The sequence below is a fragment of the Trachemys scripta genome, chromosome 5 (assembly GCF_013100865.1).
Source record: "Trachemys scripta elegans isolate TJP31775 chromosome 5, CAS_Tse_1.0, whole genome shotgun sequence".
Classification (NCBI taxonomy): domain Eukaryota; kingdom Metazoa; phylum Chordata; order Testudines; family Emydidae; genus Trachemys; species Trachemys scripta.
In genome coordinates, this window is record NC_048302.1 from 91,619,568 (window position 1) to 91,644,679 (window position 25,112).

A 25,112-nucleotide genomic window follows, 5' to 3' on the forward strand; every position below is an offset into this window, starting at 1 on the left:
TGTTCATAACATAGTACACAGGTTTCTAAAACTTAATAATATTTCCACCTATTTGTGATATGCCAGTTTACAGGCATTGTAACAAAGCATGCTAGAATAGAAGTGCAGGTCTTTGCTAGTTGAATGGCAGTTCATCAAATTACTACCTATCTGCTAGGCTTGCAGGTGAATTTGCTTGTGCACTAATATTAGTGAAGCACTAAGGTCTTGACTGAGCAAAATACATAAGTATGTAGCTAAATTTAAGCATACAATTTCAATGGGACTACTCGTGCTTTTAAATACCCACATGCTGAATTGAGGCCTAAAACAATGCTCCATGGAAGGAGGGAGGATATTTTCATGTCTCCACCATGGTGATGAACTGGGCAGCTGCACCCTAAAATACTATGCAGATATTATCCCTGGCTCGCTACTTAAAAAAAAAAAAAAAAAAAAAAAGAGGAAAGATTTGCGCTTTCCCAGTGACACAGTTTCCAAAACTTCATGGAGAGAGGCAGAGCATGGTGATTGAATTCCAGTGACGTTCATTCAGCCAGCATAAAAAAAAAAGTGTTTCTCCAGCACAGTGAATAGAAACAACTATCTGCATACTAGCTCATTGCCAACAGTTCTGAAGACTCTTAGCACAGAAGGCAATGTATGGATAGAGCTCCACAGTTCACACATAGGGAGAAGCACTGCTGCTAATAAGGTTAGCCTGCATTCTCTCTCTCCATGCTACTGTGCATGGGTGTGCCAAATGGACTTGACATACACTCTACCCTAACAAACCTTTCAACTTCTTTATTCTTGCAGAAGATACGAATGTTGCCTTAATATTTCATTCCTTACCATTCTCCTCATGGCAATATTCCTGTCCTGCAATGCTGCATCTCCGGAAAACCATTTTGTTCTCAGTGAGGGTTCCAGTCTTGTCAGAGAAGATATACTGGATTTGACCTAAGTCTTCAGCAATATTCAGTGCTCGACACTGAATAGTGGAATCACTTTTCTCATGGTACAAGTCAATATCATTCTGAATTAAATAGATTTGTCCCAATTTGACAACTTCGATTGAAACATAAAGAGAAATCGGGATCAAGACCTGACAAAATAAAATGAGTGGATTACATGCAGTAGATAATCTGATGATTATAAAACCAAATTCTGATCCAGTTACACCAGTGTAAATAAAGTAACTTCACTGAAGTCAAAAGAGTTACTCCAGATATACACTGGTGTAAATGACAGCAGAATCTGGCCCATGATGTTTAAGGGGGATTGACGTTACCTGTAATAAAATGATCATTGTCCAAAACATATAAAACCCTGCTAATGCTGGTGGAGTGGATTTTCCATCAGGCTCAGGGACATTAAAAAGAGGTATCTCCAAATAGCTACTTAACCAAATTCCATGACCTTAAAAACACAATGATAAAAGAAAGAAAGAAAGTCAGTTGTACATACACCATAGTACCATAGTTTAGTGTCAAGCTGAACAAAAACTGGAACAGGTTTAAAGCCTGGTGCCTAACAACTACACTTCAGCTTTTTGGTTTTTCTCAAGAAAGAGTTCATCAAAACAAACTCCTCCTCCCACTTTGCTTATTCTAATTCCTGAATGAAGGTTGCCATGGGATTGCATGAAGAGCCTTTTGATTATTTATTTAACTACTCATCCACAATCCAATGGGAATGTTAGAAAGATACAGTTAATAGAAGAAAAATCCTTTGAAGCTTCTATTTCTGGAATATACCAACAATGAAGTAGCTCTACCAGTAGCTTGCGTGGGTGACACCCCTAGCTTGTGAACCATGGCTTATCCAGGCTACTTCATATGCACAACGAGGGCAAAAAGTAGGTCCTGCCTCAATTACAACACTGGCTGTTAGAAAATGGTTTTAAAAAATCCAACCTTAAAAACTATTTCAGCTAATACGCTTGTACCTCCAATGTATTCCAGGAATAAGACTGTCTCAAGGATTTCAGTAACGTTTTTACAAACCTGCTTATTTGGGTAATAAAATGTACAGGCAGCTGAGCGCAAGTATTAAATTTAACCAACGTCCAAAATATAAACTCCCCCAAAACCCATGCAAACTTAGACTCTCCATCCAATACCATCCTGTCAGCCTTCCCAGAAAAGGACTTCGGAGAAAATATGAGCTTTGCAGCATTACCAGTACGATCAATAGAAGACCAGCTGGGGAAGCACGGTCTCAAGTTGAGAATATCCTCCCTCCAGACCTCTCTGAACTGAACAGGAGACTGTGGACTCAAGCACTGTATGCAGCTCAGCTGATGAAGTATATTACACTAGGAGAGAGGCAGCTTTTGAGGAGCTTGGGACCTAAACTACTTTATATTGCACCCAGAAGTGATCTGGACACCAGTACCTCATCCATACAGGCAGTGTAACTGTGCGAGTTGAAACAATTTTTAAGATTTCCTGCAAACGGTGGCACATTTCAAAGCACAGATAAGCCTCAATCTTCAACTTTCAATGCCTAGGCCTACTAGGTATACAATAAATTTAGCTAGTTGAAATTAATTTATTTCAGATCACTCTTCATTCTTAACTCAGTTACTATTGGGCAAAGAGTATGCTTCCTGGAAGAGTCAGACTATTATTTATTCCTAGATACCACCACATTGACAGCCCCAAAAATAAAGAACTAAAAAACCTGCAGAGAAAAATGGGGAGGGGGAGACAACAAACAAACAAAAATACTACTTTGCAGATCCTTACATTTTACTTACCCAAAGCACCAATTAAACACATTAAAATCAGAAGCAGAACACACCAAAGGACATCAGTGTTCACTCTCCTTTCCAATTTACTGCGTTTGTAACGAGGGCCGCTGTTATTCAGCATTGCTTTGGTTTCATGACCTGTAACACACAATAAACGTTTCATTTCCCTTCTCTACCAGATATTTAAACCAAAACTCAAAAACATCCCCAAAAGACTGAGAAAATTAGATGCATGGGTTAATTAGTATTTGGACCGGGATTCTAAACTTAAGCAAAGCAATTATCTGCCAGTACAATGCATCCATTAATTCTGCTCCAAGAAGAAAAGCTTCTGTTTTGTTTGGCCCCCTGTATCTGAAAATCAATACTTTTCCTTTCTAACAGAAGTTGCACTCCAAGGTGGGTTATTAGTTTCTAAATATGAACTGTAGTGCTTACTAAAGGGGCCAGATTGATTGCTCTGGAGACTTTTCCTTTGTCAGAGAATACACACAGGACAGGCAATAACAGCACAATCTCAATCCTGAAACAGAAGGATACAGCATCAGTCTCCATATGCCCATCCCATTCTTTGGGCTCTATTTTGAGGCAACTACTAATCAGTGCTAATTGCAAGGGGGGGGTGGGGAAGGTGTGACCATGAGACTTGTTCATATGGAACTGAATTGAGATTACCTGTCTGTGCTCACGTATTACAGCAGCATAAAGCTCTAAGACAGAAACCAATTTATTTCCCATAGCCCATTGGGCAGTCGTTAGCAATGCTTCCAGGTACTACTCCCCTGTGCTGGACTGAAAGTGACAATTTCCCATTTACCAGTGCCTGAACCGTACTGTTTCTCAGGTCAGGTAAATACAACTTAAAAAGGAAATCCTGAAGAACTCACGTTTGCATGAAAATCAGTGCAAGCCCCCCGTTCCACTAACCTGCATACACCACAATGCCCACAACGGCTTCTGTGTTTCTGATTGTGCATCCTCGTAACAGCAAGTTCTCTCTACTCAGACCCACTCGCTCCTTGTTTGAATGTTCACTGCAAACACAGTGCATTCATTACTTAACAGGTGTGCCGGAGCCTCCCACAGCATTTATAGCAACCAAGCCTTGAAAGCACATGGAGGCAGATTTTCGCCCAGTACCCCTCATTGTGACAGATTTTCAACAAAGCTCAGCACCGAACATATTGATCTCTTTTGAAAATCTGGCCATGCATGCTCTCTTGGTTTATACTGAGATTTCACAAGTTTACAAGTCAACAGTTTGTCAGGAGCATAATTAGAAGAAAATCCTACATAAGTGCAACATTGCGATCTCAGGACGAACACTAAGAATGGAAAGCAGACACTTCAACCCAGCTCATCCCAATTCACATGACATGTGTCTATTGGGGAGGAACTATGATGGTATCAGCCCCAGCTATGCCTCAATCAAACCTGTGCTTGGGGACCCCAGTAGAACCTTGGCCCCTCTTGACACCTGTTAAAACATGATCCTCACCTTGTAGTGCAGAAATGACCTAACCATAAAATAGCAGGGTCCCCAAAACATTCTACAGCCTCACTCTATCCTAGGCTGTCAAACAGACCAAGGACGTGGCTAATACACAGTTAGCACATATCAATACTAGAAGACAGAATTATATTTTAACAGTGTTGTAAGCAGGTTAATTATAATATAGATACGCCTACGGTGAATATAGATTGACTATGTCTATAATTCCCCCCCCCCTTTTCTCCCATTTGTAATTTTTATTCTCCATGCTATGGGGGGGGCAGAGAAGGGGCACTGTAGAAACAGCGAGTTTCAAAATTAAAATGGAAATAGTTTGCATTAAAAAATATTTTGTACCATAAACAGTGCTTTTACAAATGGGAAAACTGAATCCCAGGGAAGCTAAGCAAGTTGCCTAGGGTCACACAGCAAGCCAGAGGTAGAGTCAGGCCAAGTCCATACTACAGTTTTGCTGGCCTCCATGTTGGTTAGGAGCATAAATAAATTATATAATTAAAAAAACCACACATCAAAATTATCACACTCCTAACCAACCTAGCTAGGCTGGCAACCCCCCCACCTCAGGCAAATGCCATTTATACCCAAAACAGGAGTTCTTTTGCTAGCACAGCTTATGTCATTTGAGGAGGTGGTTTAACTATACCAGGGGTCTCAAACATGTGGCCCGCGGAGTTATTTCCTGCGGCCACCAAGCTCCCCTCACCCGCCGCCCCACCTCCCCCTCCGCCCAGCATGCCACATTCCCGCTCCTCTGCCTACCTCCAGGCGCTTCCCATCAGCAAACAGCCGTTTGGTGGCTCTTAGCGATTTCCAGGACGGAGTGGGGAGCTGCGCACTCAGGGGAGGAGGCGGAGAAGAGAGGCGGAGAATGGGTGGTGATTTGGGGAAGGGGTTGGAATAGGGGCGGGGAAGAGGTGAGAAGGGGTGGGACCTCATGGAAGGGGTGGGAAGAGGCAGGGCAGGGGCGGGGTTTTTGTACCTTTATATGAAAAGGTGTCATATAAAGGTACTAGTCCTCATGTGGCCCTCATGGTGATTTGAGTCTGAGATCCTTGAACTATACCAACAAAGAACTCCTTTTGCTGGCATAAGCTGTCTCTCCACTAGAGGGCTTTGCTGGTATAGCTATATTGGCAAAGCCTTTGCAGACTAGACTAACCCTCAGAAATAGAGCCCAGGCCTCTTTGTTCCCAGTTCCGGTCTTTTATCATCATTAGACAATACTGTCTTCTTATTCAGACTACAGTCCAGAATGAGTATTAGGGAAAGCGTTAGTGCAGCATCACAAACCATTAAAAATAGGTAAGAGAGGCATTTTGAATAAAGAAGGTACCAATGTGAATTACAGTATAAACTAATCACTTTAAAATTTCATTATAACAAAAATTAATCAAGAAGCCTCCGCCATTCACAAGCTTTAGTACAGAAAGCATTTTCGGAGCTCCAGGTCTTCTCAGCCACACACAGAAACTAGAATCAGACAGTGTGATTTAACTATAAGGTGTAAAAAGTAAACGTTACAAGCCTTCAACAAATGAGCCAAATTACCATAACAAATGGCAAATTCCCCCCAAGCCTACTTACACAAAGCCACGGAATCGACTGAGGTCATTGTTAGGACTTTCACATTCTATTCTACTTGAAAACTTCTCTGGATCAATTTCAGAAACCTATATTCACAGAGAAGAACATAAAATTCAGACAAGGAGTGATATAGCTTACAAAAATTAATTCACAGCAGCAGTTTCAGACTTTGCAATAGTTCATACTAGCACATATTTCAACATGGAACGAAAGCAGGTATTTTGCTCAATCAGAATGCAAGATGACTGGAGAGATTGCCCAGCCAACATAAAACCCTGGGATGTATCAGATGAGCTGCTGATGCTTCATGGACACAACCGGGCTGTAGACTATGCCAACAGAAGGGAAGTTTTGCCAATAAAACTTTCTAATGTAGATGAAGCCTAACTAGTGCTAGAGAAATGATTATTGCAAAGAACAAGAACTACAAGTGATGAATAAGCAGGTTGAGCAACAGAATGTCAAAAATAAATAAATAAAATAAAATAAAAAGTTACCTGCCTTGAGAAAATTCCCTTCTTAAGAAAGACAGAAAGTTGGCAAGTACTACAGAAAAGTGTATGTGATTTTTCAGAAGTACTTAGAACCCACAATTCCAGCTGAAATTAATGGCACCTTTGCAAGTCTGGACTCTGATATCGAAATAGAATGCTTTCTCAGTAGAATGCTTTACAAGAGAGTTCTTTGATATGTCACCTATTCTTTAAAGAAAGAGTTAAAACCCAGGTTTCATTTGAAATGTCTTCTCCATAATCAAGGATTTCAAAGAACCCCTGAATTCTCACCCTTAGACTTCTTTCCATCTCTGGAGGATGCCAATCCTGAGGCTAAGATATAAATCCACAGGCAGAGTTTGAAAGTTAGAAATCTTAGCTTGGCATTTTCTTATTTGCACATACCTTGCTGACCTGCTGTTAATTTTGATATATTGATTTATTGTCAGAGATGCCGGGAGCCTCTGAGAGGTGCCTCCTGTCATTTTATAAATATAAATAATTAAATATATAGGGCCTCTTTCTCCTCTGCCCTGTTCCTTGTTTATTTACACAATATTAGGAGATATTAAAAAGACTAGAGCTGTTCAGCTTGGAAAAGAGACAACTATGGGGGGATATGACAGAGGTCTATAAAATCATGAATAGTGTGGATAAAGTGAACAGAGAAGTGAGTGTTATTTACCCTTTCACACAATGCAGAAAATAGGGGTCACCAAAAAAATTAATAGGCAGCAGGTTTAATACAAATTTGAGGAAGTACTTTTTCCACATAATGCTCAATTAACCTGAGGAACTCATTGCCCTTGTATGTTGTGATAGTCAAAACTATAAATGGATTAAACAAAAAAACTGGACTAGGGTAGTTCCTGGAGGATCGGTCTATCAATGGCTATTAGCCAAGATGGTCAGGGATAGAACGCCAGAGCAACTCTAAACCTTTGACTGTCAGAATCTGTGAGTGAAAGACTGGGGTATATCACTCCAAAATTGCCCTGTTCTGTACATTCTCCCTGGAGCGCGGATACTGGTCACTGTCAGACAGGATACTGGGATAGATGGACCATTGTTCTGACCCAGTATGGCAGCTCTTATGTTCTTATGAGTGCAAAGTGACTGTAAAATGCTTCTATTCTGATCTAGCAGTATTTTACACCCACTTTGCACAGGAGTAAGTTATTCCACAAGATACAAGGCAGTGGAAAATCAGGGCTCATTTACCCACAAACTGGAACCAAATTAACTAGATCTGTTTTAATTCACATTTTTAGTTATTTTGGTGAGAGTCTATGTATAGAAAGTTATTGCAAATTAAGTGTGTCCTATTTGGAGTTAATTTAAATAGAAATCGTTACTTATTCTATTGTAACTGTGGTTCGTTAGATGTTGCAGTCAGTGTGGATCCCACCCAACATGTGTATGTGCCTCATGCACACAAGATCGGATACTTTTGAATAACAGTGTCAGCTGGAGCCATACACATGCCCTGTATGTCCGAAACTTAGCATCAAACCTAGCAGTCATGACAAGTGTGTAATATTTTAATAAGGGTGAAATATTTTACAGAAATTAGCACTTAGCTCCACATTCCTGATTTGCAAATCAAGGACATAAGCATGATTCTGAAGCAGAAGGAAGCCATTGCAGGCAGTTAATTGTCATTATTGAGGAGGGGGTAGAATGGCACCCCTTTCATATGTTCTCTGAGTCCAGCTACCAAGTGAGTTCTGTAAGCACTCTTGAGCAGGCCCATGACTTTTGATCACATGATGCTTAGATGAAGAATACACTGACCTCAGCCATAATTGTAAGGGCTGCAGATGAAGCTTGGCTAGCAGTGTCACATATGTATAGACTGATATATATGGCCTAGTAGTTTCACACATGTACGCACCAATGTTCTTCGGTTTGATCTTAAGTCCCTTGCCAATGACTGAAGGGACTGGATCCTGTCCTCTGACAAGTAACCTCTTACCACCAAGAGTCAGAGATAGCTCCTATGAACTCAGTTGTCTGCAATGGAATCAGTGACAATTTTTCAAGTTCACAAGGAGTCCTAGTTTGGAGAACAGGAAGTGGATGTATGACAGGGCTGCCAAAGTCTGCAGGAACCTGCATCTGATCGGCCAGTCACTCGGTGAGGGATACATGTGAATTCCCTTTTTCCATAAGTGCACTACCACTATTGCCAGGCATTTTGTGAATACTCCTGGTGCTATGGGGAGTCTGAAGAGCAGAACCCTGTATTGATAATAGTTGAGCCCCACTGTGAATCTTAGGTACCTCCTGTGGGCTGGATGGGTAGATACATGGATTTGCATAATCATGAACCAGTCCTAAGCTTGGAGAGATGGAATAAGGGAGGCAAGCATTACCATCCTGAACATTCATTTGTTGAGTCTCCCCAGGTCTAGGATAGGACCACCCCTCCCCTTTTCCTTCCCCCATTCTTCTTCGGGATAAGGAAATACTGGGAGTACAAGCCTCCTCCCCTGAATTCCAGTGGTATCTCTACTATGGATCTTAGACGCAACAAACAACAAGACCACTTCCACCTGTAAAAGGCTTTTGTGAGAAGGGTACTTGAAGAGGGACTAGGAGGGCAGTGGATCGCAAATAGAGAATAGAACTGGATGGGGTAGCAATGGGCAATGATCTCTAGCATCCATCTGTCCGATGGCATGACATAACACGCGCGGTGGAACAGGACAAGGCAGCTTCCAAAGGTCAGGCTGTCTGGACTGGATCTGATGTGATTCCTGACAGTCCCATCAAATCCTTCAGTGAAATTAGCCCACCACAGGATGGGCAGGGATTGTAGCCTACAGGTTTCAAATCCACCATGTTGTGAAGTCCCATAAAGGGATTTGTAAGTGGAAGAGTGTATGAGGGGATCTCTACAAGGGAAGTGTGACCATCCGATATTCAGTCCAGATGGGCTGATATTGTTCATAGCTGTTGTAGGTCAGAAAAATCAGAAGGGTTCGGAAGGTTTTATGAAGAGTTTGAAGGAACTTAGCCAAATCCGAGAACCAGCAGGTCTGATGGACACTTGCCAGGTTATATCTCGCTGCCACAGGTGGTAAGCGGGAACAGAGGGAGGGTCGGGGATGCCCTGCCCTTTATGCCCTTGCACAAGAGCACAAGGAGGCACAGCGAGCACATGCAGCACTGATGGACACTGCTATTCCAAAGACTCCAGTGTCACATTCATGGAGGCACAAAGGAAGACCTAATGCGGAATCCACACTGACATGTACCTGAAGAAGAATTTTTTTTACTGACTTGCATGGATTTGAAATAGGACACTCTTAACCTGAAATGAGTGACCACACACAGATTTGCAGTGCAATAACCAAAGGTGTGAATTAAAACTGATTTAGTAATTTTGGTTCCAATGCAGGTGTAGACAAGTCCCTCCTCAACAATCAAGAAGATGAACTAGAGATTTTCTTTAAATAAAATTCTTGAAACATAATTTTCTTCAAAAATTATTAGAAATGCACAATGGTCACCTGCTCTGCATATCCTCTCACCACCTGCCTCTGCTTCAGATTAGTCTCTCCATCAAGGCTGGCTGTTTCAATGTGACAGATCCCATCTGGATCAGTAGAGTATAACAACACCATATCAGCAGGAATTATTTCATTACATGAAAGTCGAATGAAGTCCCCAACATTAACATCTTTCCAGCACTGATCTATGTATTTCTTCTCTTTCCTGAAACATATATAAAAGTCTAAATGAAAAATTCCACAAGCTGCAAGCTCAAATGAACAAACGAACTACAAAAGATGATTGTTTTGAATATAAAATAGTTAGTATAAATCAGTATGCACCAAAGTGCTGGGGAGACAGTTTACCAATTTAAGGTGAGTGTACTCACAACACAATCAATTGCTGGATCAGGGCCATACCTTATCCATGAGAATAAAAAACATTCCGTGAGGGTGACTGGGTTAAAACTCAGCACAGAATTTGGTCCTATGATTTCTATTCCCATGAAGAAGTAGTGTTCTAAAATTCTCTCACTAGGTGAATTAGACTTCCAAATTATGTAAACCAAGTGTCAAATCTTCATCTCCTTCTCTCCCCCTTACTCCTGATGGTGAGTCCAGAACCCAAATTTTTGTCTCTTAATTGGATAGGCAAGTACACAAAAATCTATAACATTTAGCTGGCATATCATTAAATATTTAGAATACAATTCTACTTAAAACATTTGTATTTATGTATTGCTGAATAGCTCTGAGCTCAACATTGTAAGGTGCAAAGATCTTGCAACACAAAGTAAAGTCAATAAGGAGTTTAGGACTCTCAGCACCTTGCAGAATTGGACCCTTTATTAGGAAAATACTGTTTTCCATGCTTATTTCTTCAACTTTCCATCTACTTCTGCTGTTCAGTGCTTACCTGAGACCATAATCCTCCTTTTATGAGATCACAGCTGGTTAATGTGAACATTATTTTGATACAACAGGATGAGGATCTCAGGTGAGGAGTAAGTAAAAGCATCTGATGAACTGTGGGCACCAGTATAGAATGCACCAGTGCAAGTAGACGGGGTGTGATGATTGCTCCAAGTGATCAAACTTTCCTGGTGGTAGGGACACTTCTGTGTCTTATTGTGAATGGACAAAAGACATTTCTGGTGTCAGGTATTGTTACCATTTAACCTGGGACCTAGGAGACCAACCAGTGCACTATATTTGTACAGACTGGCAGATCAGTACTAGCATTAATCAAATTGTTAGCGGAGTAAAATGTTGCAGGCAAATGAAAAAAACAAATTTCAATAAAAAAGAAAATATCAGAGAAATATTTCATACATTAGGTTTTGTAACTAAAACTTTTGGTGCCTGAACTATTTGAGAGCATCCCCTTAAAAGTGCAAGCCTAAAAGGGAGACGCCACAAAGGAAACATAATTAAGCGGTGTACAGTAACTCCTCAGAGTCGTCCTGGTCAACGTTGTTTCATTGTCTATCAATTAGGGAACATGCTCGTTTAAAGTTGTGCAATGCTCTCTTCTAATGTCATTTTGCAGCCGCCTGCTTTGTCCATTGCTTGCAGGAAGAGCAGCCCGTTGCAGCTAGCTGGTGGGGGCTTGGAACCAGGGTGGACCGGCAGCCCCCCTAAGTTCCCTGTGCTGCAACTGCCCAGCAGGCTATCAAGGAAGTTCAGCTGTCCCTCCCCCCACTGCCATGTGCTGCTCCTGCCCTGCCTTGGAGCTGCTCCCAGAGACTCCTGCTTGCTGTACAGGCGCAGGAAGGGGGCTAATGTCACGGTGTCCCCCTCCCCCCTGCACCCCGCTTACCCCTTCTCCATATAGAGCAGGGAGGGGACACAGATGGAGAGCGACAGAGACTTAGGGCAGCAGCTGCGGTCTGAACTTCCTGATCCACTTAAAAAGACAATGCACTTAAGAGGGGGGTTAGCTTACTTAAAGGGACAGTGTGCATCTCTCTCTCCCCCACACACAAGGTATGTGTCTGTCTCTGTCTGCTATGCTGTCTCCCCTCCCTCATGTTCGTGCTGCCCTGTGTGAAGCACTACATTAACAAGGTGTTAACCTTTAAGGGCTCAGCTGAGTGCTAGTTCATCATTTAGCAGCAAGGCATTCCCTGAGAAATATCCTTCCCTCTTCCACCCTCTAACTTCACCACCTCAACCAAGCTTCACAATCATCATAGCTGTGAACAGTATTAAATTGTTTGTTTAAAATGTATACTGTGTGTATAGATATCTATATAATATATAGTTTTCTGTCCGGTGAAAAAAATTTCCCTTGAACCTAACCTCCCCCCTTTTACATTAATTCTTACGGGGAAATTGGATTCGCTTAACATTGTTTCACTTAAAGGAACATAACTACAACGTTAAGCGAGGAGTTACTGTACTGACAGATTTCCCTAGTTAAGCATAGGTGACTTCATATCCTTCAAAGTGCAACAGAACCAAGAGCAGGAAGCAATAAAAGCTAAAGCTCGTCTAAAAATAAAATTAGTGCAAGTCACATGCCTGCCTCCTTCTCAAGATCGTTATTACAGGTTTTCCAAGCAGTCATAATACTGTAGTATGGACACAGAACATAAATAAACCTACATTAGTGTATATTAGAAGCATAGTGTATTTAAAAACATTCCAGGTGTTAAAATTTAATTACCACCTTTATGCATTGCTCATTCCCAATAATGTTGTAATGCTAGATCTGAAACGAGACATAGGAGTTTGACTGGCCAACCACATTCTAAGGAGGCATGCACCATGTGCTAACATGTCATGGCACTCCTGCTTAGAATGCTCAAGCCTCCTCACTCTAGAGGACCCACAAACATCAACAGCTCTATCGGTGTCTACATTATCTGATGAATCGCACATTCTGTACATTTAAGAATTGGTTCTTAATTTGTTTACCAGAGAATACTACATTAGGAACCCATGAAATCATTTATGTTTTAGTGCTAATGCACTTTAAATGTATGTCTGTGCCACAGACACAGGGGCATCTACACAGAAAATCAATGATTTTTTTCTTCTTTAAAGTGTACCTTAAAGATAATAAATTAATACATAGTAAACATTCGTATGGATCACTAGCTTTAATTTTCCTGAAATACATCTTCTAAAGCTATTTGTACATATAAGAACGATAAACTATTTTGCTATCTGTTATCGCAGGTATTAGCACTGAAGGTGGGGATGGGGCAGGAGAATGAATAGCAACTAGTAAAACAATCTAGTTTATGAAGAGGAACCTAAGAAAAAAATTAAATCATATCAGTTAAAAAATACATACCTATTTTACATGCACAGTTGGAAAATCTGAAAAACAGATTCTTACAAAAATAAATTCCCATATTCTATTAATCATTATTAATTAAAAAAAGGCACAAAGGAATATTAGTAGTTGCAAACTAAATTCCCACTGACAGGAACTACACTTATTTAGTCTGAGTAACACAGAGAATTTAGAAACCCAAATATTTGGATGCTCCAGCCAACTGAGACTGAATAGCATTCATGCAATTCATGGGACATGCAGTTTATCAGTGTAACCACAAGAGACCATAAAAGAACAGACTTTGCCCTCAAGTCTTCTACCATTAACACATGCAGGACTTGAAAGGAGAGAAATTACTTCAGGTCTCTAAAAGTTTAATTATATTCCTGTTTCAGGCTCCAAATCATAATTGGCTGAATAATTTGACTCCCAGAAAGTTGCTGTATCTAGGAGATATTTATATTTACAGAACCAGATGCAACTTTGTTTCTTTGCAATTACATTAAGAAAGCATTCTCCAGGTTATTCATGTTGTTATGGAACTAGCTCTAAAAAAAAATCATCAATAGGGAATGCTACATATGTCAGAGAACTAAAACTTTTCATCCTGAGAATTAATCACAAAATAATACTCCTCACTTACATAGGTCTAGATTGTAATTTTGCAATCTGCCCTGAGGGAGGCCACGTCTACACTAGGGGGAGCCCAGGGTTTACCTCAACCAGCTAGCACAGGGGTGGGCAAACTTTTTGGGCCGAGGGCCACATCTGGGTGGGGAAATTGTATGCAGTGCCGGGGCAGGGAGTTGGGGTGCGGTGTGCAGGAAGGGGCTCAGGGCAAGGGATTGGGATGCAGGAGGGGTGTGGGATGCAGCAGGGGGCTCAGGGCAGGGAGTTGGGATGCAGGAGGGGTGCAGGCAGAGGGCTTAGGGCAGGGAGTTGGAGGGGAGGGAGTTGGAGGGCAGGGTACAGGAGGAGTTCGGGCTTCAGGGTGGCAGCGGTGCACACTGGGGCCAGGGCAGTCCCCCTGTATGCCTGCCCTGTCCCCGGCCCTGCACCGCTCCAGGAAGCGCTGCGGCCCCTGGGGGTGGAGGGCTCCGCATGCACTGCCCTTGCCGCACCTTCAGGTATCTCCCCCAAAGCTCCCATTGGCTGCGCTTCCCCGTTCCCGGCCAATGGGAGCTGTGGGGAGTGGTGCCTGGAGGCAAGGGCCCGGGGGCCGCAGGGACGTTGGGCCAGCCACTGCTGAAAGCGGCCCGGGGCCGCAGCACCACGGGGGGCAATCCCATGGGCCGGATCCAAAGCCCCAAGGGGCCAGACCCGGCCTGCAGGCCATAGTTTGCCCACCCTTGAGATAACACATGCTAAAACTGTAACTTGCCTTATATGTACACTAGGATTTGAACACGTGTTAGACAACACACACAAAAAAAAAAACCCACTTTATTTTCAAGTGAAGACAAGGCGTGAGCACCAGTATGTGGCTGCACAGACCCAGTCCCTGCTTCCTCTATGAGAGAAGTAAACTGTGCCACCCCCTTTCCTGGTGCAGCTTAGTTCCCTCTCTGCAATGCTTCAGCTGCCCACTTGCTCTCCCCGCATGCTACTCCCTGAAATAGCTATCACACCAAATGAATAATGGGGCTCCTTATACCCCAGGGCGATCACACAGCAAGAGTAATGTGGTCCATAGTACTTTCCATTTGATAATTATTAATTGATTTATCCCCAAAATATCCTTTCATGGTAGGCATGTCTGAACTATTATCCTTGTTTTACAGATGAGGAAACTAAGGTGCAAAGATATTAAGTGACTTGCCAAAGGTCCCCTAGGAAATCTGTGGTAGCGTCAGGAAAAGAACCAAGAATTTCTCCCTAACTTTCCAGCCAATGTCCAAGTGAAGAAAGGAACAGGTCAGATCCTATTATCAACACTTATTTGGGAACTCTTTACTAGTTGATTTAAAACATAACAGCATTAATTTAAGGAAAGCCTGGTTCACAAAGGTGTTATGCAAACTTTTCCAACTGCCATTGTATTATAACCTGGGTCTCAACATCCCTGATATTCTGGTTCTGCAACTGTTTAACAGACACTAACAACTGTTCCAAATTGTGCGACAATAGCAGTGCAACTGAAATAAGTCACTTTTAAACCAAAATAAGAATGTGGCCAAGTGGTCAATCCAGAAAGGAATTTTGTTAAGGTTCCTCAAACTTACTATTTTGGTCTTTTATATTCACACTAATAATACACACTGTACATTATTCATCAATAAACTCAAACAAACAAAAAGAAACACTTACCTGCTATACACTTTAGTTAATAAGTTGTTTATCTGCTTATCTAGTTTGTATTTTGAGTAATCCTCAAGGCCATCTTTAACTGCAATAATTGTGAGAACTACTACTAGAGGTAACATGGTAATTTCTTTCTGGAAGGCTTCCACCAGTGGAACCCAGTTCAGGACAACTAAAAATAGGAAATATAAATTGGCAGCTCTGAAACAAACAAACAAACAAAAAAACAGATGCAAGAGTTAGGAATGGAATGAAGTTTAGGAGGTGAGTAAAAGGCAGGTGATGCACATAATGACCACGACATTTATGAAAATGGACCGTAAATTTGGTAGGGCCCTAGGTATAGCTTGCCACATGAACCACTAGTATAACGTCAGATCTTCCCAGGAATTCTTACCTGCTAAAGCTGGCTTCCTACATTTTCAGCTCATGAATTTGTACGTGAAGGACATGTGACTTTGCAGTCCATAATGTTTTATGGAAATATGCTTATGAGTGTGAATATTATGTAACCGCTTTATGCAAAAGGTTTCTTGTAAGGTATCATTACAAAGCGTATAATCTACTGAGTGTATTCATCCTATTTGTATGTAGGTATCCTTGAATCTGAAGCTAGAAATATGAAGTATAACTCTGAGGTCCTATTGTAATTGTGCAAAGTGTGGGTCATTAATGGTGGTTTCGAATCTTGATGGTTCCCATTGACTAGGACAATTGGTTGTAAATGGCTCTGTTTACTTACAAACCTTCCTGGATACATGGGCCGGCCCTGGAAGAATGGAGGCTGGGGTTTCACGGGACATGTGAACATGTCATCTTATACTGGAATCCATCTTAAACCTGGTGCTTTTCCATTTAGAAGGAGGAGTGGGGACCCAGAGAGACAAAAGATTCCTGCCTTGTGCCAAAGCTATAAAAGCAGGTGGAACAGAACAACTGTGGCTGCCAGTCACGAGAACACCCCTAGTTTCCACCTAAGATGTCTGCTGGAACTAACAAGGACTGTACCGGGGAAAGGATTGTGCCCAGACAAGGAAGGAGTTTAGCCTGTGAAAGAAGCTTACTGGAACATCTCTGAGGGTGAGATTTTACCTGTAATCAGTTTCTTAATGCATTAGGCTTAGACTTGCACATTTTTACTTTATTTTGCTTGGTAACTTACTTTGTTTGGTCTGTTATTACTTGAAACCACTTAAATCCTACTTGTTTTACTTAATAAAATCACTTTTGTTTATCAATGAACCTAGAGTAAGTGATTAATACCTGGGGGAGTGTGAGAGGCCAGAGTGGCCCCGCACTGGCGCAGCAGGGGTTAATCCTTCCTTCCTGGCAGAGGAAACCCCGCCCCGGAAGCCCTGCTGGGTATGCTCCAACTAGAGGCTAGGTATAAAAGCCTGCAAAGCTGCTCAGTTGGGGCTGACCACCGGAGGAGAAAGACGCACACGGCCAGCTCCCGAGGAGGAACAGCCCATGTTCCAGCCCGAACCCTACAGCTCAGAGGGAGGACCCGCCAGAGGGGAACGGACTGGAACCCACGTCTTCAGAGGAGACCACGACATTGAGGGTAGGAAGTGACCCGGGGAACTTTAGGGACGAGCCGTGTTAGAGCAACACTGATGTTCGGCGTGCTGCGGCTGGATCCCCGCCGAGCCAACAGCAAGGAGAACGCCGCCATTAGGCGAGCACTGGGTAGCGACCCGGTAGAGAGGGAGGGTCCTGGTCCCCCTACGCCTCTGGCTGTTGGGCCACACTACCCCGCTACTGAGGGAGAGATGACGGACGGGACACCACCAGGAGGGGGCGCTCCGCTGGACAGAGCTAATTCCCAGAAACAACCAGTAGGAGGCGCCAGGTGGTGAGTCCCAACCCCGTTACAGGGAGCAAACAGCTGTGCGTATCTCTCTATCAGTGTTCTAGTGGGCGGATAATTTATGAGTTTACCTTGTAAAAGCTTTATACAGAGTAAAACGGATTGATTTGGGGTTTGGATCCCATTGGGCGCTGGGTGTCGGAAACCTGCTGAGCAGTTTTTAGTTAAAATCCGCAGCTTTGAGGGCATGGACCAGACCCGGATCTGTGTTACAGCGGGCTAGCGTGTCTGGCTCAACAAGGCAGAGTTCTGGAATCCCAAGCTGGCAGGGAAAACAGGCTCAGAGGTAATCTCAGCACAGCAGGTAACAGTCCCAAGGGGGTCTCTGACCGAACCCATCACAGGGTGTTCCCTCCTCCCTCAGATGCGTATACCACTTCTTCTTGTTCTGACTCCATTTCTTGTATTGAGACACCCTCTTACATGTCTCCCATTGTATAGTACACAGAGACTGAAGCTACCAGTAACTCATCCACTCCCCACAAAATTAAGAATTAAAAAAAAAAAAAAAAAAAAAAGAGAGACAAACCCTGTTTCCATGCTCCAACCAACAGAGTTGCTGAGATGACTGTTTCAAACTAATGATCAGACAATGCAGAAAACAAACTTAACAGGTAAAAAATTCCTCCATCTGCACCACCATTTAAACAAATTTGTCACGGATAGAACTGCAATCTCCCAATCTAGAAAGAAGAGCATGTCAAGAAACTTCTGCTGAACTATAGCCCTCAAGTGGCTAAAGAAAAGGAGAGCCAACCTCATTCTTCTCCACCTCTACACCTGCCAAACAGGATGGGGACGGGGGTGGGGGTGAAATCCTATCATATGCTGCTCTATGTCAGTCATCCAAGAGGAGGGAACATCTAACTCAGGGGTGAGGAACCTTTTTCTGTCATGGGCCACTGACCCATAGAAGAAAATCACGGACCACTCACCTGCCTGGGGTGTGTGTAGAGGCTCAGGGGTTCCCTCTGCAGCAGGGTGAGCTGGTGCTCGTGGCCAGATGAAATTAACCAACAGGCCAGATCCAGCCTGTGGGCCGTAGGTTCCCCACCCCTGATCTAACTGATCTGAAATGGTGAACGAAAGGACATGACACCAAATGAGGAGAGATACCTCTTTTGAGTATCAGTTTTGGGATAATGTATCTTGTTACAAAGTTATCAGAACTGATTGCTAAATTCAGGAGAGAAGAATAGTTTATAAAAACAAATTTGTACATGTTGGCACATGCATTTCAAACAAACCAAAAAAAACAACAACCCCACACTGGAATAATTTCCACAATTATACACAAGAATCCTTTACCTGTGAAACTGTTCAAATAAATTCCGTGGTATAAAGTTGAATAAAGTGTATTTAGTAGTCCGTATTCTGTTGTTCATATATAATTTTGATACCTTTTCATACTCTTCTTTAAAGTGTCCCAGACATGGTATAACTATCCTATGTCTGCTAGGCACTTTGGATGATTGATAACACTTGTCACATGAGGAGCTGTTGCTGCTTCCATCTCTGCCTTCTGCAGATACCAGACGCTGCCAGCGATATCGGGCCCATCGGATGGGGTCTGCCATATTGTCTCAAATGATTTGTGATCCAGGCCAAGTCTTCTATCTAGCAAAATTTTAAAGTCAAGAAAGTTACATAATAAGTCTGGAGAAGCTTTAGTTCAAAATACAAACAAAAAGTTACAAGGGAAAAGCTGTTCACAATGGTTACTGCAAAGGCCTTTAAGTGAGGTTAACTTGGTTTGTTAACTTTACAATGAGAATTGAGTTACTACCCAATTTTGATTTCAAAATGAAAGGAACTATTAACAGTTTATGTGAGGTAGAAATCTCTGATTGAATAGTGCAGTAATCTATATTGACAGGCTATTTATTTAGATTTAGTTCTCCCTCTCAGGAACTGGAAAGAGATATAATCAGACCAGTTTTAGTTTGTTTTATCGTTTGTTTAAAAGAATTGTACCATAAATACAAAGCACAATCCCCACCTCGATATCCATCATCTACTGATGACTGGTGAAAAAATTGCCCACAGAGTACTTATGTTTCCCTGTGTGACGCTATCTAGCAGGTTGCCTGTAGTAGTTTAGTTCAAAGGAACATTAATGGCATTGTATTCACTTATTTATAAACCTGTTGATTGCTATCACATTACATATATCCCTGTAATTAAATAACCCCAGATCAAAGTATGTGTATATTCAGACATTACCACTTCATGAATACTAATGAATGATACTTATATTGTTTCACTTATCAATCCCGATTATAATGTAACGGCAGGCAATTGCATTATGTATATCACTGTAACCAACTACATACTTGTGAATGCCAGGAAAAAGAATGCTAACTTCAAAGCAAGGGTCATTGTATTCAACAATGGAAATCCACAGCTCAATCTGCAATTGCTACTCATCAAAACTCAAGTAGGTGAAGACAGTGTTCAGATTGTCTTCTGCAAGCAGGATCTATAAATATTAGTTTAAGGGAATGATCCTTTGGGGGGAGGGATAGCTCAGTGGTTTGAGCTTTGGCCTGCTAAACCCAGGGTTGAGAGTTCAGTCCTTGCAAGGGCCATTTAGGGATTTGGGACAAAAATCTGTCTGGGGATTGGTCCTGCTTTGAGCAGGGGGTTGGACTAGATGACCTCCTGAGGTCTCTTTCAACCCTGATAGTCTATGATAATTTTATGATTATCTCTGGCCTGATGGATTCTGACAGGGTGGAATACTAAGCAACTGGACAGCAATCCCCAAATTATTTTGGGTAACCCAGAGACACTTAAGGAAAACAAGCAGATCACCACGTCTCTGCTATCATACTGGATTTACAAGCTTTGACTCTCCTGTTAATGTATTTTTCTTGCTTTAACCTCTCAATAACTCATTTATTTTTCTTAGCTAATAAACCTTTAGTTTACTAGAGAAATTAGCTTTCAGCGTTCTCTTCAGTGTGATGTCCAGAAGATCCACTGACCTGGGGTAAGTGACTAGGCCTTTGGGGCTGGGGGTAACCTAATATGAGGTGATTTTTGGTTTTAATAACCTTTCATCACAATGTCCAGTTTGTTGGGGTGGTAAAAAGGGGCTAGAGAGCCTGTCTGTGGCTCCATGGTAAAACTAATATAGTAATCCAAAAGCACACATTTGTTACTGTCTTGGTGAAATCTAATTACAGAATATACCACCAGTTTGGGGCGTCTGCCCTGTTTTCTGGCAGTCTGACCTGAGATTGGCACTTTCAATTGTACGCCATACCAGACAGCGTGACACAGAGGTACCATTTAAAATTATTAATCATATAGATCTCTAGATACAGGACCCAAAGATATGCATGAAATAAGCTGGTACCTGAAGTCGGATAAATCCAAGTGAGAAAGATGTTCGGGGTTATATATTGACCATTATAAGACAATATTGCATGCTCTTCACTCAAAGCTAGGCCAGCACAGGATGTCTAATCTACTGCAACACCTTTACAGTAACATAATCTAAGGCATTCTTCAACCCCACTAAACAAGAGAAAGTTCTTGATTTAAGCAGTAACCCAACCAGCTATATTTACGTCGCTCAGTATCCCATACATATACTGTTACATTAATTCTTTTGCAGATTTATGGGTCTGTAGGCCCTCTAGCGTTCACAGTAAGAGTGGCAGTCCAGTAGTTCAGAGCTGCTCTAGAATTCTAGTGCCACTTTATGTACACAGCCTATCATTTAAATTTGGATTTGATAAAATCAAACAAATCCCTTACATTTAAAAAATTAAATAGCCATGACAATGACTTGTCTTATTTAATATTTTTGTTAAGAGTCAGCTTCCAACAGGCCTTTCCTTATGAGAAACATGAAAGAATAGTGGCATTTGTGGATGTGTGAGGACAGAGCTCCTGCACCTCATACAGAGGCCTCTCGGAATTGTGGGTCCTGCATTCTGAGTTGTATACATTACAACCAGCAATAGGTCTCAATTCTCACTTGTGTTATTGCTCTGCAATGTCCTGGCTTTCTTATCATGATCCTGCTTTTTTCAACCCAGGAACAGAGGCCAAGGAGGTTATTTCTTCCTAGGCGCCACCCACCCACCACCACTTGACATGTTTGATTCCTCCTCTAGTCGTTTACCAATTATTAAGACTACGATTTAGTCATGGGTATTTTTAGTAAAACTCATGGACAGATCATGAGCAAGAAACAAAAAAATCACAGCCCATGTCCTGTCCATGATTTATACCATAAATATCCCTGATTGAATCGTGCGGGGAGGGGACCCAGGGGAAGGAGCCCAAGGCACCAGCTGGGAGTCCCAGGCCAGCTCCTGCTCTAGCTGCATCTGGGACCACTGCTCAGCCAGTTCCTGGGTGCAGCCGCATCAAACGCTGCAGAAATCATGGAGGTCGCAGGAAGTCACAAAGAATCTGTGACTTCCACGACCTCCGTGACAAACACAGAGCCCTACTGATTCTCCCTCCATGGTCAGACCAGGATCACCAGTTCAACAAGGCACTCATCCTTCCAGTCCCTTGGGCTGCATAACCAGCTGAGCCTGCTAGCTCATCTGGCAGCAGAATTTTAAAAGGAATTCCTTTTAGGTCAGGCTCTACAATCACTGCTGACCATGACCAGCCCTATAAAATCCATAAATCACAGCACTGCCAAAGTCATTGAAAGATGCCTGGAAATCTAGCCTGTGAACAGCACACAAATAGCCTTCATTACCTAAACAATTCTCCCCAATGAATTAAAAAGGCCATAAACATTCTCATGTCTGAACTTTCTTCGCCAGCTGAGAAAAGTTTCCTCTGCCATAACAGATAAACCTGACAGCAAAGTTTCTGTTCCACTCACCTCAACTTGATTCTGGCAAGCAAGGTATTTATTTTCCTCACCATGCTTAGAGATTCTGCTTCTTAGACTGTAGTTTCCTGTTTCGTAAGACAGCCAGTATTATATTTAGTTTCCTAGATCAACAGTGAAGCTGCTGCTAGCTGAGGATATCCTGATATCGCAATACCAGTACATGAGGGGTGGGGGGAAGGGAAGGCAGAGGAAATCCACAAAATGTACAGTTTTCATTTCTGGATCTCACATTAGGTACACAAGCCATATGGTGTTCAATGACAAGATTTATATATTTTTGCCAGACTCACATGCATGCCTGTCTTTGCATTATTTGCAGAGGGCCTGCATAATGATACCAATCACTCTCCTAATACACATTCAGTGCAGCAAGAGGGCTTTAGGATTCAAACTGATTGAGTGGGAAGACTTTTAAGCTCATTTTTCACAAAAAGGACTGGAAATATAATCATAATGATCTTTTAAAAAAGAGCATAGGATGTGTCAAAAAATGACTGCCTTTTTTTTTTTTTTTAAGTCAGTTTAGCACATTGTCTACCACAGATGCTAAAAGTTTTCCCTCCATTTCTTTACTTCCTGTATTTCAAGAATTTTTTAGTCAGTTCATTATTATTGGATGGGACATTTCTTTTTAAAATTAGATTTGTACAAAATGCTGACACTGCACAAACAGAGTTTGATCCTGCACAACTAAAGTGGACGGAAGCCTTCAACGGGCAAAGTATCAGGCACTTAATGCACAGCTTAGGCCTGAATTTCTCTCCTTTAATGTAACTGGGGTTGGGACACATAGGAGGTGGTGAGCCCTTTCCAGAACTGTGTGTGATCAGGGTGGTTTGTGAACAAGTGTGGCAGGAAAGTGGCCTTCTCTGCAGCATGCTCCCTCTGTGATCTAGTGCAGTGGTTCTCAACCATATGTCTGTGGCCCCCAGGAGGGATGCAAGCAGGTTTCAGGGGGTCCACCAAGCATGGCTGGCACTAGACTTGCTAGGGCCCAAGGCAGAAAGCCGAAGTTCCGCCAGGTAGGACCGCAGCCCGGGGCCCCGAGCCCCACCATCTGGGTCTGAAGCCAAAGCCTGAGCAACTTAGATTCACAGTTCCCCCTATGTGGTATAGGGCCCCGGGAATTGCCCTGCTTACTACCCCCTAACACCAGCCCTGGCTTTTATGTGCAGAAAAACAGTTGTGGCACAGTTGGGCCGTAGAGTTTTTTATAGCAAGTTTGGGGAGCCTCAGAAAGAAAAACGTTGAGAACCCCCGATCTAGTGGAAATCCAGGCAACTATTAACTTCTGCACCTTCTAGCCCCTTCTACCTGGTGTAGTCAAAAAGATTAAATCCTCTCTCTATTGAAGTCAATGGGAATTTTGCCATTGACTTCAATGGGGCCAGGATTTCACCCTGGGTGATGTGGATGAAAGCCATGGCAATGTGGATCTAAACAAGCAATGCTGCCTGTGGGAAAGGGGACCAGCTGGAGAGGTGCAGGATCCAGGAGGACGGACCCAGTTTCTCTATGGGGTTTTCAGATCAAAACACACCATATTGATTCTACAGGATCCAAACCCCCTTGCCTCAGAGGACAATTACGCAGTGGTTCTCAAACTTTTGTACTGGTGACCCCTTTCACATAGCAAGCCTCTGAGTGACTTCCCCCCCACCCCCATAAATTAAAATCACTTTTTTATATATTTAACACCATTATAAATGCTGGAGGAAAAACAGGGTTTGGGGTGGAGGCTGACAGCTCACCACCCCCACTTAATAACCTCGCGACCCCCTGAGGGGCCCGACCGCTGTTTGAGAACCCCTGATTAAGAGGATATACCACAGGAGAAAAGTGTTGTTTCCAGTGGACTTTGTTCCATGCTATGATTCCCCCCCACCATGACCCCCCCCCAATCACTAGGGATGAGCGAGCCAATGGAGACATTTACTAAAATATGGATTTGGTGAATGAGAGAGTCTTGTGTTCCACAATGAAAATAAAGCTACTTGCTTGAGATTATTTATAAACCCAATACATATCTGTTGACAATTTCTTTTCCTTTGATTCACCTTACAGACTAACTCGGCTACTACTTTGAAACCTTTTCTTTGACTGTAAGCTCTCTGGGGGAAGGGACTGCATCCTCCTGTCCAGCACATGGCACAACAGGGCCCTGCTCCTGCAGGTGCGACGAGAATATAAACACAATTATAATTTTGTACTGTATCTATTCAATAAAGCTTTCATTTAAAGGGTTTTAAGAGTCTAGCTGCTCATCGAGGTTTAGTGATTCTTTCGAAGGATTCTGAGGCTTTGCAGCACTTTGATGAACACGGTGTCAGACAGCTCTGATCTAAGGGCCAAGAAAACTATGCAGGTGAAAGTTTAGGGGGAGGAAAGGGAGGCTGAAACAACTAGACAGAAAGGAGGATGTCTCCTCACAAACAAAAAAGCCATGCAAGTGTCCCAGTGCATACACTGTATTTTTCAATGTGTGATCTTATGGAAACTGGAGTGGGTCTTTTTTCTCTAATCTCAAGTGCATTATTTTATACTTTTACTATTTTATTCCTGCATTTACACTGTGCAATGCGGAAATGAAAGAGCCCATTTCAAAGCCTGGGCAAAAAGTGAAAGAGGTCAGCTTAGCGTGGAAACCTCATTGCAATCTTCATGTCACTTTCCTGGCAAGTTGGGCACAGCTATGAGATTAAAGTGAAAAGTCCTTGGTCTCACACTCCTCTCAAGTTGCAGCTCCTATTCTCCTCTCAGCTCTCCTGAAGCACCTGTCCTTCACCTGTTCCCATGCCCACTGCAGCCACTTTGCTGCTGCTCTGATTTTTTGCTTAGTCCCCCTGTGCTTAGTCATATCTCCAACTAATCACTACCCACATCCTCCTCCTCCAACCATCACTTGCTATAGATAAATCTCAAACTCTCAGTTTGCTCCCATCTGTAACTTTACCTATCTA

The 25,112-nt window shown here is 42.5% G+C and overlaps 1 protein-coding gene across 8 annotated transcripts in view; it reads right to left on the reverse strand.

Annotated features, from left to right (window-relative positions):
- ATP10D (ATPase phospholipid transporting 10D (putative)) overlaps positions 1–25,112 on the reverse strand; it is a 101,937-nt gene that overhangs the window by 52,234 nt on the left and 24,591 nt on the right. For 3 of the 8 annotated variants that reach the window (XM_034771344.1, XM_034771347.1, XM_034771352.1), the window contains exons 2-9: positions 18,591–18,899; positions 15,419–15,613; positions 9,844–10,048; positions 5,835–5,920; positions 3,665–3,771; positions 2,744–2,875; positions 1,274–1,401; positions 835–1,087 (exon numbers count right to left, since the gene is read on the reverse strand). In XM_034771344.1, coding sequence (XP_034627235.1) covers positions 835–1,087; positions 1,274–1,401; positions 2,744–2,875; positions 3,665–3,771; positions 5,835–5,920; positions 9,844–10,048; positions 15,419–15,613; positions 18,591–18,859 — 1,375 coding nt within the window. In that variant the 5' untranslated portion in view covers positions 18,860–18,899. Of the gene's footprint in view, positions 1–834; positions 1,088–1,273; positions 1,402–2,743; positions 2,876–3,664; positions 3,772–5,834; positions 5,921–9,843; positions 10,049–10,741; positions 11,381–15,418; positions 15,614–18,217; positions 18,353–18,590; positions 18,900–22,140; positions 22,218–25,112 lie in introns of those variants that run through there. The other 5 variants (XM_034771345.1, XM_034771349.1, XM_034771348.1 and 2 more) reach the window with 5 other exon arrangements.